Source organism: Trachypithecus francoisi, unplaced genomic scaffold, assembly GCF_009764315.1.
Source record: "Trachypithecus francoisi isolate TF-2019V2 unplaced genomic scaffold, Tfra_2.0 Lachesis_group9, whole genome shotgun sequence".
Classification (NCBI taxonomy): Eukaryota; Metazoa; Chordata; class Mammalia; order Primates; family Cercopithecidae; genus Trachypithecus; species Trachypithecus francoisi.
In genome coordinates this window covers 28,530,110-28,545,585 of record NW_022681474.1, presented here as the reverse complement: position 1 = coordinate 28,545,585, position 15,476 = coordinate 28,530,110, and the positions used below count along the sequence as shown (strand labels likewise).

General features: G+C 38.7%; 1 protein-coding gene across 1 annotated transcript in view; it reads right to left on the bottom strand.

Annotated features, from left to right (window-relative positions):
• Positions 1-15,476, bottom strand: part of MYO3A (myosin IIIA) — a 266,051-nt gene that overhangs the window by 57,928 nt on the left and 192,647 nt on the right. The window contains exons 21-23 of the mRNA XM_033208976.1: positions 10,372-10,525; positions 8,129-8,217; positions 5,822-5,951 (exon numbers count right to left, since the gene is read on the bottom strand). Coding sequence (XP_033064867.1) covers positions 5,822-5,951; positions 8,129-8,217; positions 10,372-10,525 — 373 coding nt within the window. The remainder of the gene's footprint in view (positions 1-5,821; positions 5,952-8,128; positions 8,218-10,371; positions 10,526-15,476) is intronic.

The window sequence follows — 15,476 nt, the reverse complement described above, 5'->3', positions numbered from 1 at the left end:
AAGACTTGGCTTTGAATCTCAGGTATAGTACTTAAACTGTGTTGCTTTTGGGTCATTTACTTAGTCTCTGATCTGCACCCAGAATCCATAAAATGGGAATAATGGTGATTACCTCACAGAGTTTTGATGAAATGCGATAATATGTCTGGCACATGGAAGGCCCCTGAAATGCAGTTCACTTTCACAGCTTTCTCACCCCCACCAGGCACCAGGAACCAACCAACCCACAATCCAAGAGTTTATTATCCTAATAGTAATTGGCAAAATATCTTCAAAATGCAGTACCAATTCAGAATGATCATTTCTTGTCTCTCTCCTTCTTTTAGGTGATAAGTAGAGGCTGAATGTTTTTGGCAAATCTTTCCCATTCTTTATGGTTGCAAAAGGCTGGCCTAAGATGGTGCAGGAAGGAATCATGTTAGGGATGTGCCTGGCAGTGCATCTGCTCTGCCTCCTCCTCTCCCTCCGAACTCCAGAGGAGGGGCTGAGACGGGTGTGTACAACAGTTTCCATGCTAGGCTTGCCCTGCACACTGCCCTGTTCACTTTTCAAATGTGAAACTTACTGACTACAGCAGAGTGGACAGAGACAGCAACAGATGATCTTTAGAATGGCAGTTTCAGGAATTTTGCTTAAATTTATTGATGTAAATCAATGGCAACTAAAATTAGCACAGACTTTAATTTCAGAAAATGTATCCATTTTGGTTTTTATGTTCACCTAATGAACAAGCTTGTGATAAACCCAACTAAAAACGCGAGCTGCAAGGAACTGTGGTGCACTTTCCCCTAAAAATGGCTGAACTATAGGTCATATGTGAAGTCATATATACTAAAGGCCATGGTTATTTTAGAATCTTGAAGACAGCATAATATAGAACTGAAGAACTCTAATTCTAACATTTTCCATTGAGAAACCTTGGGAAAGCTGCTCAACACTTTCAAGCCTTAATGTCTTATTTGTAAAAAGTAGTACTTCCTTATTGTGTTGTCATTAGGAGTAATTTAAGGTCCTTAGCACGGTGCCTAGCATGTAACAGATAACAAAGTTGTCTATGATTGTTATTACATGTTTGCACATCTGGGTGAATATAAAATCCATATGTCTTTGCTATCTCTGAGGTTCTGAGTTTATTGAAACATACTTGACTATTAAGTTCTTCTCTTCTCCCTGGCCAACCAGACACTGTTCTGCTGATAGCCAAGCAACACAACATAGTATTTAGAACCTGGCTGCATATTTTATAGGGTGAAAAACATGGAGTTAGATGCATAGATGCTGTTGGTGTATATGGAAAGGGATGGCAATTGTTAAAGTCAAAAGTAATGACTTTTGCTTCTGGGACAGATAAAGTAACAGGCTAAATTAACCTTCCCCAAACAACTAAAAAGATATACAAAATGGAAAACAGGTTTCATACATTGTGCATCAAGCAGTGTAAGGACGCTGATCCCTAAGAGAGGGAAGACAAATGGGGAGAGCCCTTTGATTGTGCCAGCTTTCTGCCTGGAGAGGTGTCAGCCTGAAATGCAGGGAGTGAGGAAACTCAGGTAAAGCCTGGGAAAAAAAGCCGATATAACCAATAGAAAACAAGTGGCAAGATGATTAAGAGTCAAATCCAACCATATCATTAATCACATTAAATGTAAATCATCTAATCATCTCAATTGAAAGGCAGAGATTGTCAGACTGGATTAAAAAAAAACAAGACCCAACTATGTGCTGTTTAGAAAAACCCTACTTTGAATATAAAGAAAAAAAATAAGTTGAAATTAAGAGTATGGAAAAAGATATGCCATTCACTCACTAATCATAAGAAAGCTGGAGCCTCTATATTAATATCAGGCAAAGTAGATTTCAGAACAAACAATGCTGCCAAGGATGAAAAGGGTCATTACATAATAACAAAGGAGTCTATCCATCAAGAAGACATAACAATTTTAAATATTTATGTACCTAATAATATAGCTTAAGAATACATGAGCAAAAACTGAAAAAAAAGAGAGGCAAATTGACAGCTATAGTCAAATATTTAAAAATCCCTCTCTCAGTAATTGATAGAACCAGGAGAGAGAAAAACAGTAAGAATACAGAAGACGTGACCAATACTGTCAATAAAGTAGACCTAATTGACATTTACAGAACATTTCATCCAACAACCAGCAGAATAAACAGTATTTTCAAGTGCAAATGAAAATAAAATAAGACATAATATTATGGGTCTTAAAACATATCTCTTAAAACTTACAGCAAATGCAAGGATGTATTATGGTTGGGTGGAGTTAAATGGATTAAATAATACAAAATATGCTCTCTGAACACTATGAAGTTAAATTAGAAGTCCATAAATAATATTTGGAAAATCTCACCATATTTGGAAACCTTATAAACTCTTATAAATAACCCATATAAGTGCTGATACTAGAAGAATGTCTTCTTAAATCAATGATCTAAGTTTTACCTTAGAAATTAAAAAAAGGAAACAAAATAAAACACAAAGTGAGCAGAAAAAGAAAACAACAAAGATAAATGAGAAATAAAAAGGGAATGAAATAGAAACAAAACCAATAAAAAAAAATCAATGAAACCATTTGAGAAGATCAATAAAATTAATACATGTCCAGGAAATATATCAAGAATAAAATGAGAGAAGACACAAATTACCAGTGTCACTTATGAGAGAGCCAACATAACTTCAGGATCTACAGATATTAAAAGCATAGTAAGAAAATGTTATAATGAACTGTGTCAGTAAATTTGTCTATGTAGATGAAATAAATTTCTTAAAAGACACAATCTACTAAAACTCACCCAAAAATTAGGTAACTCAAACAGCTTTATGTTTATTAAACAAATTGAATTTGTAGTTGAAAATCTCACAAAACATCCTTCAGGCCCCGTTGGCTTCACTGGTGAATTCTACAAGGCAACTTAGGAGGAAATAATACTCATTCTACTATTCCTGAAAATTGAAGAAAAGGCAATACTACTCAATTTATTCTATGAGGCCAGCATTACCGTGATTCCAAAATCACAAAATAAAGCATAAGAAAACTATAGTGCAATATTCCTCAAAAACATAGATGCAAACATTCTTAAAACATGTTTGCAAACTGATTTCAGCAATATATAAAAAGTACAATGCATCATGACCATTTGAGGTTTTTCCCAGGAATGATTAAAAAATCAGTCACTGACCATCTAACAGATGCAGCATTGTTCATAATAGCCAAGATATGATGAACCTAGTTGTCCATCAATGGATGATTGGATAAAGAAAATGTGGTGTACACACACACACACACACACACACACACACACACGCGAATACTATTCAACATGGTTGAACCTGAAGGACACTATAAGTGAAATTAGTCAGTCACAAAAAGACAAATACTGGATAGAATTTGTGGAATCTAAAAAAGTTGATTTCATAGAGCTAGAGAGTGGAATAGTGGTTACTAGCAGTTGGGGTGGTTGCAGTGGGAGGAGGTGGGTTGGGGAGATGTTGGTCAAAGGATAAAAAGTGTCAGCTAGATAGGATAAATAAGTTCACAGCAATGTATTATATACTTGAAAATTGCTAAGATAGTAGATTTTAAGTGTTCTCACCACAAATTATATACAGTAATGTATATGTTAATTATCTGGATTTCATTATTCTATAATGTACATATACTTCCAAATGTCATTTGTATACAGTAAACACAATTTTAGCTGTCAGTTTAAAAAAAAATAAAATATAAGGGTAATCTATTCAATAGATGTAGAAAAAGCATTTAACAAAATACAGTATGCATGCCTGATAAAAAAAAATCAGGAAATTGGCCAGGTGCAGTGGCTCACACCTGTAAGCCAAGCACTTTGGGAGGCCGAGGCAGGTGGATCACCTGAGGTCAGGGGCTCAATACCAGTTTGGCCAGCATGGTGAAACCCCATCTCTACTAAAAATACAAAAATTAGCTGGGCATGATGGTGCATGCCTATAATTCTAGCTACTTGGGAGGCTGGAGTAGGAGAATCGCTTGAACTTGGGAGGTGGATGTTGCAGTGAGCTGAGATTGTGCCACTGCACTCTAGCCTGGGCAACAGTGTGAGACTGTCTTCAAACAAAAAACAAAAACCTAAAAACAAACAACAACAACAAAAACAACAACAACAACAAAAACAACCACCAACAACAAAAATCACTCAGGAAATTAGGAATTAAAAAAAAGTAAAGTAACTTCTCCCCTGATAAAGGGCATCTGTGAAAAAATCTACAGTTAACATTATACTCAGTGGTGAAAGACTGAAAGACTAACTACTCTTTCCCTGAGATCAGAAAAAAGGCAAGAATGTTCACTCTTGCAACCTATCCTGTGTTCAACACTGGAGACTGCATTGGTGATTCTAAACCAGTACAACCAAGAAAAAAGAAGTCAAAAGGAAACATATTGGAAAAGAACAGGCAAAACCCTTTCTTCACAGATGACATGATCATCTGTGAAGAAAATCCTTCGGAATTAACAAAAAAAGCTACTCTGATAAATGAGCTTAGGAAGGTTGCAGGGCAAAAAATCAAATACAAAAATCAATTAGATTTCATATATTGGCAAAAACCAGAATTTCAGTTAAAAATTACCATTTATAATCACATAAAAATGTGATACACTGGCAGATAATTTGACAAAGGATGTACAAAACTTGTACACTGAAAACTACAAAATATTGCTGAAAGAAATTAAGGGAGACTTAAATAAATGGAGAGCTAGACTGTGCTGACTGGAAGATTTAATATTGGGAAGATACCAAATCTCCCATTATTGATCTATAATTTCGGTGCATTACAATCAAAATCCAACCAGGATTTTTGGTAGAAATTGAGAAGCTCATTCTAAAATGTATATGGAAAAGCAAAAAAATTATAATTACCTAAACAAGCCTGAATAAGAACAAAGTCAGGCTAACTTGTACTGCCTGATTTCAGGACTTTATAGAAAGTTACACTAGTCAGGAAGTGTGCATTAGCCTAAAGATAGATAAATATCAATGACACACAATAAAGAGTCCAGAAATAGACCTATTCATTAGTCAACTGAGTTTTCAAGGAGTGTCAAAGCAATTCAATGGGGAAAGAACAATCTCTTCAACAAATGGTGATAGAACTGGGAGGAGTGGAGGAAAGGATTATAAAGGGTCATGAAGAAACCTCATTTGTGATTGATGAGTATGTTCATTATTAATCATGGTGATAGTTTTACAGGTGCTTATATATGTCAAAAACTCATCAAATTTTACTGTTTAAATATGTGCTGTTTCTTGTATTTCAGTTATACTTCAATAAAACTATGAAACAAGAAATGCAGAGAACAACTTTAAACTCAAGTAAAGAAAAACAACCCAAACTATATTTTTTCTACTTACAGCAAATGCAAGGATGTATTATGGTTGGGTCGAACAAAGACACGCCCAGTTTTAATCAATAAGAGAGCCTACCAAACTTTTGGAACCTCAAAGAATCATCCAAAATCTGCCCACTCCTGATTTGCACAGGTAATTCTGAACTCTGGAGGTCAGTATACTCTTGTAGTGAGTAGCTAGAATAGCATTACTATGGTGAGTGCTGCAAACACTTACCTTTAATGAAAAACTAGCTTATTTATATTCATTTTTATATTTTCTTCAGATGATCTGGGGCAGAGGATATTAACAAATGAGTATTTAGTGAGCCGAAAACAAACTCACATGAAAAATTAAGGATGAAATTCATGAAAAGCACAGAGATAGAAACTATTTGATTGGGCTTGAGAAAACTTACAGGTAAGGAAAACTGCCTTACCTGTTTTGGTCAGAGGGTGGTTGACTAGTTGCCTAATTACACTGTTGTCGGATGACCTCAAAAGTAGCACAATATCAGTTGGAAGAGTGTCTCTGTTTTTGGCTAACAATCCACTTGCATTATAGAGGACCTGTTGATACAGCATGCTATAATTATCACAATCAATGTCATTGTCATCCTCCTCCTCCTCACCATCATCATCATCATTATCAACAGATACTCATTATGAGCTTGCTCTGTGTTCAGCAACAGGGATACAAGCATTTACTAAGGTAGCCCCTTGTAATCTGTGTCTCACTGATTTTATTTGGGTTGAAATGACCAAAGAGGTTTGATTCCTCTCATTTATTATGTTGGGAATTTGGTATGTTTCTTTTCTCTATTTGGAGGGATGGAGCAGCATAAAGGAAGCATATTGAGCCACAAAAGCATTCCTATTTCTATGATAAATGATCCACCTGTATTGAATTGGCCATGATAGATTTTTATCTCAGTAGTAGTGTGATTTAAATACACTGTGGATTTTTGTGTTTCTGGCACTTCTAAATAATGTTATTACTTAAAAAAAAGTTTAGAGATGAAGTTTTGCTATGTTACCAAGGGTGGTCTTGAACTCCTGAGCTCCAGTGATCCTCCCACCTTGGCCTCCCAAAGTGCTAGGATTACAGACATGAGCCACCATGCCTGGCCAATTTTATGACATTTTAAAGATCAATGTAATCCAAAGATTTTTGTGGAATGATCCAATACAGTATTTGTTATGGGTCAAATTGTGTTCTTCCAAAATTCAGATGCTGAAGATGTAAACTTTCACTGTGACTATATTTGGAGACAGGGCCTTTATGGAGGTAATTAATGTTAAATAGGGTATAAGAGTAAGACCCTACACCAATAAGACTTGTGTTCTTTTAAGAGCTGGAAGAGGAACCAGGGATATCTCTCCCCACTCCCTATGCTCACATAGCAAAGGCCATGTGGGGACACCTTGAGAAGGTAGCCATCTTCAAGCCAGGAAGAGAGGCCTCCCAGATACTAACCCTTCTCGGAGCACCTTGATCTGTCAGCCTCCAAAACTGTCAAAAAAAAAAAATGTCTGTTGTTTAAGTCATGCAGCCTGTGACTTTTTTTTTATGGCAGCCCGAGCAGACTAATAGGTTGTTAAAATCTAATTGTTAAAAAAAACTAGATAAAATGATTATAGGCAAATTTTTTTTTTTATTTGAGACATAGTCTCACTCTGTCGCCCAGACTGGAGTGCAGTGGCGCGATCTCGGCTCACTGCAACCTTCACCTCCTGGGTTCAAGCAATTCTCTGGTCTCAGCCTCCCAAGTAGCTGGGACTACAGGTGCATGCAATTCTTAATGGATGTTTAAAACAGGCTTTATTTGGAAAATGATATGCTAAGAATCATTAGGCTATAACTAATGATTTAAGGTATACTTTAAAAATGATGAAAGTCTGTGGGATGTTGACAGACATATGGAGGTTGCCAAGCAGACTAGAATGCTTTAAGTTCTGTGTAATTTTATTTTTATGTATTTCTCATTTGATACATTCTTTCTTGATCTGAATGTCCTCTTTGTCCTCCCATAATGACATCATTGTGAAGGAATGACCTGTCATTCTCTGCAGAAGGAAGGAAAGAGAGCATCCTCTGGGTCTAGGACAACATATCTGAGGTTTGTTCTGGTGGGGAAATGTGTTTCTGTCAATGTAGAGACATTTCCTCCTCTAACTGCATTGTAATCCATCCATCTGGCTTAGCTCAGTTATCTGACTGTATCTCCAGCCTGGCACCTTCTCTTCTTAAAAGGGAGGAGGGATAAAGAGTGCAGTAGAGAGAGAATCATCTAAAGTCTGAAAAGGGCAGTTTATACCAAAGGTCCTCAGGCATTGTTAAAAGAAGGAAACAAATAGGTAACCATTGCCAGCTAATCTCACCCAAGGATTCTTTCAGTTGTGTGTCTTTTCTTTCTCGGTTTTTCTTAGTTACTGAAAAACAATTCCTCTAGTAAAACTATAACGTTATGATTGTTAAACTAAGAGAAAGACTTTTCTTTTAACCTCTTCAGCATAGATGCCAGCAGAGCGTGCCCTGGAGTGGGTGTGGCCTCCATAGTGAGTGGCTGCCAAAGGACAGGATCAATCAGAGGACATCAGAGGGCATAATTAGGGCCAGTGGGGGTGGAAACAGACAGCTATGACATTATTATTATCTATAAACATTTTGGGCCATAGTTTTTATGTCCATCCTATTATTCATTAAAAGGCTAAAGAGAAACCCAGTCATAATTAAGAGTTCTTACCTTTCCTGCATAATGGTGAATTCCAAAACTAAGTTCCAATCTTTTGGGTCTCCAGAAGTACTGTGATTTCAGGTTACCTTCAAATTTTTCTGTAGAAAAATACTGAACTCATATATCAAGCATATATCAGATCCTCAAAAAATACTGTGAGAATCATTTACCATAAAAAGGACAATGTGCAGTGAACAAAGAAAATTTTACATAGCTAATATACATAGATTTGGAATAGAATTATATATGGTAAAGTAACACTCAAGATCATTAATTTCTACCATTACATTATGATTTAGGGCATCAGTCCTCATTGCCATGTCATGCGTCAGAGTCACCTCGAGGGTTTTTTTTTTTTTTGAGATGGAGTTTTGCTCTTGTTGCCCAGGCTGGAGTGCAACGGTGTGATCTCGGCTCACTGCAACCTCCACCTCCTGGGTTCAAGCGATTCTCCTGCCTCAGCCTCCCGAGTAGCTGGGATTACAGGCGCCCACCACCAGGCCTGGCTAATTTTTTGTATTTTTAAAGTAGAGACAGGGTTTTGCCATGTTGGCCAGGCTGGTCTTAAACTCCTGACCTCAGGTGATCCACCTGTGTCGGCCTCCCAAAGTGCTGGGATTACAAGTGTGGGCCACTGCGCCTGTCCGAGGGTTTGTTATAACACAGGTTGCTGGGCCCCAACCGCAGAGTTTCTGACTCAGTAGGTCTGGGGTGGGATCCAAGAATTCACATGTCTAACAAGTTCTCAGGTGGTGCTGATGCTCCTGGGCGGGAGACCACATTTTGAGAACCACTGGTACAGAGCAAGTGAACTACTTGAGACTGACCAAAGAAGTTTGTAAAACACAATGTGATGTCAAGCCATGAGCCTAAAAATCTAGTGTTTTTGTTCTCTTTTCTACTTTTTTTTTTTTTTTTTTTTGAGATGGAGTCTGGCTCTGTCACCCAGGCTGGAGTGCAGTGGCCGGATCTCAGCTCACTACAAGCTCCACCTCCCGGGTTTATGCCATTCTCCTGCCTCAGCCTCCTGAGTAGCTGGGACTACAGGCGCCTGCCACCTCGCCCGGCTAGTTTTTTGTATTTTTTAGTAGAGACGGGGTTTCACCGTATTAGCCAGGATGGTCTCGATCTCCTGACCTCGTGATCCGCCCGTCTCGGCCTCCCAAAGTGCTGGGATTACAGGCTTGAGCCACCACGCCCGGCCTCTCTTTTCTACTTGTAGAGCTGTAAATTATTATTGATTACATGAGAAATAAAACATGATCTTAAAGGCAGCTGAATTTCTATAACAATTTTACCACCTTCAGAGAACTTGTTCTAGAAGGATCATTTGATCTAAAAATCAAGTGACTGCTGTGAAATGATTTTCCCCACTACTTTGCGGTCAATTTATTTTCCATCTGGTATTGTCCAATTCAAGGAGAGATTTAAGCCAATCAATGAGTCAGAAAGAAGAGACATCACAGACCTAATGGTAAGAAAGAGGCTCTGCATGTCACCCAAAGTAAATGACAGAAAGATGTGAATCCACATTTTCTGCAAGTATTTCTTATACAGAATAAATACCTCATATCATCAGGGAATACAATGTTCTGCGTTTAAAACCTTTTTTTTCAGATATCTGAAAAATCTAAAGTTTTTTTTTTTTTTTTTTAATTTAAGGAGTAAGACATTTTCATTTTAACCAGCTTGAATGGTGATCTTTTAAAATGTATTATACACATCTCTGCCTTCTCAGGCACAAATAATAGATTTAATCTTACTTTGATGACTTAGGATTATCATGAACATTTATTAATGTACGGTAACTTAGAGGTTATTAAGTATTTGAAGCGATTTGCCTCTATTAAATACATGAATAGAACAGAACAACCCAGATTAATTTATTTCCTACCTGTTAACTATCTCTTTTCAATTCCAGAGCTATCCTTCTGCCCTGCTCACCAATTTCTAATTTTGGGCTGGAAAATTTCTAAGGTCATTTATAACCTGTGATTCTATGGTTGAGCTTCACCATAAAATAAGGAGAAGTCCAATATTTAAACTTGCTTAATTTATCACTAAATATTTTACCCTATCATAAACATGCACTGGTCCAGGTATTAAATCCAAAGGCTCTTCTTTAAAGTCAAATATGCAGGCTTTATGACAGCTATTTTCTCCCAGATAATTTAAAGCCATTTAAAAATATCATTGAGAATAACATGACTCTATTCATAAAACCATGCAGACACACTGGACTGAAAACTCACCTACAAGAGTCTGGTCAGTGGCCTTGGGAAATCTACATTCTTCATCAAGTAGGGAAAGTAAACCCATTGGCTTTTGCAGAAACATATCTAAGAGGGGCCGGTTATCCTCATATTCAATAACTCTAGCATCCACATCTTCATTTAGGTATTCATTCTATAACAAAGACAAAACCACTTAAAACTGTGAATAATATATAGCTTGATAGTAATTACCTAAAATTTTACTTTACATATATTAAAATAAATTGCTCCCTTTGACGTTGCTTTTTTTTTTTTTTTTTTTTTTACGGAGTCTCGCTCTGTCGTCCAGGCTAGAGTGTATTGGCGTGATCTAGGCTCACTGCAACCTCTGCCTCCCACGTTCAAGCAATTCTCCTGCCTCAGCTTCCTGAGTAGCTGGGATTACAGGTGTGCACCACCATGCCCGGCTAATTTTTGTGTTTTTAGTAGAGATGGGGTTTCACCATGTTGGCCAGGCTGGTCTCAAACTCCTGACCTCAAGTGATGACCCGCCTCGATCTCCCAAAGTGCTGGGATTACAGGCATGAGCCACCGTGCCCGGCCTGAACTTGCTCTTAAACTGAGAGTATCATTTTATTTTTCTCTCCACAGAGCTGCTTGTTCCTTAAAGTCAGAACTGATTATACTCAGGGTAGTAATAACAGAAGCTCTAGTCTCCATACTAGAATTATGGACATCCTAAGTTTTCAAGATGTAAGAAAATATGTTGTTAATGAGAAGTAACAAAACTATGTTCCAGACTTTACAGAATATTTAACTAGATACATCTTAGAGGTTTACTTCCCCCACTGAATCTTTCAAGCACAGGTATATAACTTTTCAATCATAATTCCAGCAGACAGCAGAGGGTTATAGAAACAACCAGAGATTGAGTACCAAAGACACACAGTTTCACCTCTGGGCTCTGCCACTTGACTAGCCACAAAATCCTTTGGAATTTCCTTACTCTATAAACATCTATTTTCTAATCTATTAAATGGGGGTAACAAACCCCATTTTACAAAGTAATAACATATGGCATATTAATAATAATTTGCTGTTGAGTATAGTGTAATATAAGATGTGTATAACAGAAACAATGAACCACAGATAATTACTGTAGGGGTAAGGTACCAGCATAGCATAGGTACCTATGATCTACTTTACAAAAGGGACATGAAGGCTTGTGCCCAGTCAGCTTCTATGACTCTGCCTTCACACTGTCCCCAGCCCAGTACTGAAGTCTGTCAGACAGAGTACATGCGTGACCTCTGAACTATGACATGCAGCCATGCTTGCATGTGGGGGAGTCACCACTTGTCAGACGATAAGCAACCATTCCTGGTAAGTGTATGAATCAATCACTGACGCGGGTGGAACACTCTGTGACACTCCCATGTTTAAATTACAGACCATTTTCATTATTATTTTAATATATGCTTTAATTCATGGAATACCGAAGGCACTATAGTGGGTGACAGAGAAGTTTAAAACGAGCTCCTGGCCCTCCACAAAGTTCAAATATAATTTGAGTAATAATGCAAGGTAACATATGATGGATAATTATGATGTATAATGTACTACTATAGTAAAGAGAAAGAAAAATTTCTGGGAACATCTGCAATGTAGCCAGTGGCAGATGGGACATTTTGATAAACCAGAGCTTTTAATCACTACGGTAGGGGCCTTATGAAGCTGAAATTTCATTTCAAAGGTGTCACCAGGGAAAACAAATGTTATGTTTTTAAATAAAGTGAAATCTAATTCACAGAAATGAGAAGAATAGATGGTCTAAAAGGTGGAGAACCTAAAAGGCATTTAGCTTATCCAGTATATGAAAATGAAAACGATGACTTGAAGTTTCACAGCTTTTGTATTTGAAGGTAACCTTGGGAGAAGTGAGTAGACCTAGAATTATTTTACTGTTAGACACATCATGCTCACAGCATATTATAGTTTAAATGGCAACTGCAAAGTTCAAAACAACTTTTGTCTGTTTTATATAGAAAGTACACGAGGTTAAGGTCTAAACTAATGCATTTGTCATTTCTATTTGCCTGTGTCAAAATCCACTGATTGTTTCTGTGGCGGGTCACACAGAGCAGAGATGAGTGGCGTGGAAAACAATGGGCTCCCCTTCAAGACACTTGTTAGTATTAGGAACTTCAGGCAAACCAAGGCAGAAAAAAACACTATTACTCAGAATTTATAAAATACTTTTAGCAAAATTATAATGCCTAAAATAATTATGTATTATATAGCAGTTATGATCCCAAAATGCTTAGTTGTTTTCAAGCATATGTGGAGAAACAAAGCTCCTATTTCTTCAGAAAGTCCTCTGCTCTGCCCTGTACCTTAAAACTATATTTAGGGACCAGCACGGTGGCTCATGCCTGTAATCCCAGCACTTTGGGAGGCTTAGGTGGGCGGATCATGAAGTCAGGAGATCGAGACCATCCTGGCTAACACAGTGAAACCCTGTCTCTACTAAAAATACAAAACATTAGCTGGGTGTGGTGGCGGGTGCCTGGAGCCCCAGCTACTCAGGAGGCTGAGGCAGGAGAATGGCGTGAACCCGGGAGGTGGAGGTTGCCATGAGCTGAGATCGCGCAACTGCACTCCAGCTTGGGCACAGAGCAAGACTTCGTCTCAGAAAACAAAAAACAAACAAACAAACAAATATACATTTAAAGCGAAAGTGAGCAGAGTTATTGATTGTATTAAAGCTGAAGTGTTTAGTCAATACAATTCCTACTCTCTTCAGACTGAGTTCCCTTTTGAAAATAGATGAATAATCATTATATATATATTTTCTTCAGGAAAATCAGAAGATTTAGATGTTAGGAAATCTTAGGAAATCCCACACCTGGGTAAAGTTGTTTCCCCTTCCCCTTCCCCTTCTCCTTCTTCTCCTCCTCCTCCTCCTCCTCCTCCTCCTTCTCCTCTTTCTCCTCTTTCTCCTTCCCCTCCTTCCCCTTCTCCTCCTTCTCCTCCTCCTCCTTCTTCTCCTCCTCCTCCTTCTTCTCCTCCTCCTTCTTCTCCTCCTCCTCCTCCTTCTCCTCTTTCTCCTTCTTCTCCTCCTCCTCCTTCTTCTCCTCCTCCTTCTTCTCCTCCTCCTCCTTCTTCTCCTCCTCCTCCTTCTTCTCCTCCTCCTCCTTCTTCTCCTCCTTCTCCTTCTTCTCCTCCTCCTTCTTCTCCTTCTCCTTCTTCTCCTTCTCCTCCTTCTCCTCCTTCTCCTTCCCTCTCTCCTCCTCCTCCTCCTCCTCTTCCTCCTCTCTTCTTCTTCTTCTTCTTCTTCTTCTTCTTCTTCTTCTTCTTCTTCTTCGAGACAGAGTCTCGCTCTGTCATGTAGGCTGGAATGCAGTGGCACTATCTCGGCTCACTGCAACTTCCACCTCCTGGGTTCAAGTAATTCTACCTGCCTCAGCCTCCCAAGTAGCTGGGATTACAGGCACCTGCCACCATGTCCAGCTAATTCTTTCATTTTTAGTAGAGACGGGGTTTCACCATATTGGCCAGGCTGGTCTTGAACTCCTGACCTCAGGTGATCCATCTGCCTCAGCCTCCCAAAGTGCTGAGATTACAGGCATAAGACACTGTGCCCGGCCTCTCCCTTGTTTTTCATTGAATTTTGAGTCTGAGTCATGAAGCGGCACAATGGCAGGAAAGCCCATAAAAGATGCACCTCTCCAGCTACGGCCTAAACAACAAACTTAAATATTTAGGGCCAAAGGGCCATTCCAGGAGAGATTCAAGATGACTACATTGAGCCCTCAGACTTGCACAGCAGTATGGAAGGGTAGTCACCATGGGCTGAGAGAGGCTGCAAGCGTCCACATGGCTTATAAATCAGGTGCAAATTTAAGTACAGATTACTCAGTACAGATGAGTAATACAAAGAAGGTTCACTTTCATCATTTAGGTCTCACCTCCTCAGAGAGACCTTCCTTCATTTTCCTAATTCAGCAATTTCCCTTCCTTAACTGGTCACTCTCCATGCACTCTACCATGCTCTGGGGTACCTCTTTGTGCATCAAGCTTTTCTGTATTTTCTATTACATCTTAAAACTGAGTAGACGATCACATGGTATGAACATTTTACAGGCTTCTGAAACGTGTTTGTAGATTTATTTATTTCTTTTTAAAGACAGTCTGTTGCCCAGGCTGGTGTGTGGCAGCGTGATCTCAGCTCACTGCAACCTCTGCCTCCCAGGTTCAAGTGATTCTCCTGCCTCGGCCTCTAGAGTAGCTGGGATTACAAGCGTGCACTACCACGCCTGGCTAATTTTTGTATTTTTAGTAGAGTCGGGTTTTGCCATGTTGGCCAGGCTGGTCTCAAACTCCTGACCTCAAATGAATCCCCCACCACACCTCAACCTTGGCCTCCCAAAGTGCTGGGATTACAGGCATGAGCCACTGCTCCCGGCTGTAGATTGATTTTTTGAAAGCTTGCAGAAACTGCACTGTAATCATAAACACTTCTAACTTCCTGCATCCTCACAAGCAATGAATATTTTCATTGAAACATTTTTAATCCTTTGGGAGGCTGAGGCGGGCAGATCACCTGAGCTCAGGAGTTCAAGACCAGCCTGACCAACATGGAGAAACCCCATCTCTACTAAAAATACAAAATTAGCTGGATGTAGTGGCTCATACCTGTAATCCCAGCTACTTGGGAGGCTGAGGCAAGAGAATCACTTGAACCCAGGAGTTGGAGGTTGCAGTGAGCCGAGATCATGCCATTCATTGCACTCCAGCCTGGGCAACAAGAGTAAAACTCTGTCTCAAAAAATATATATTTTTAAATCTATTTTTGATGGGGGAAATGGTAGCCTATTGTTGTATTTGCATTTCTTTGATTATGTATTTACTTAAGAGGATAGATTTTGGGAGAAATAAAGTAGATACATGCTTAGCACATACTACATACTTAATGTCTGTCAACATTATTAGGAGTATTATTGTTTTGAAACTAGATAATAAGAAACATGACATGTTTTGGACTCAGAGGCTTCCTTACAGCATCAGTTGTTGTGATGTTGCTGAAGATTTGTGAAGCTAGCAATCAGACAGAGTTAAATGAAGAGAAAGTCTCCTGGACTTTC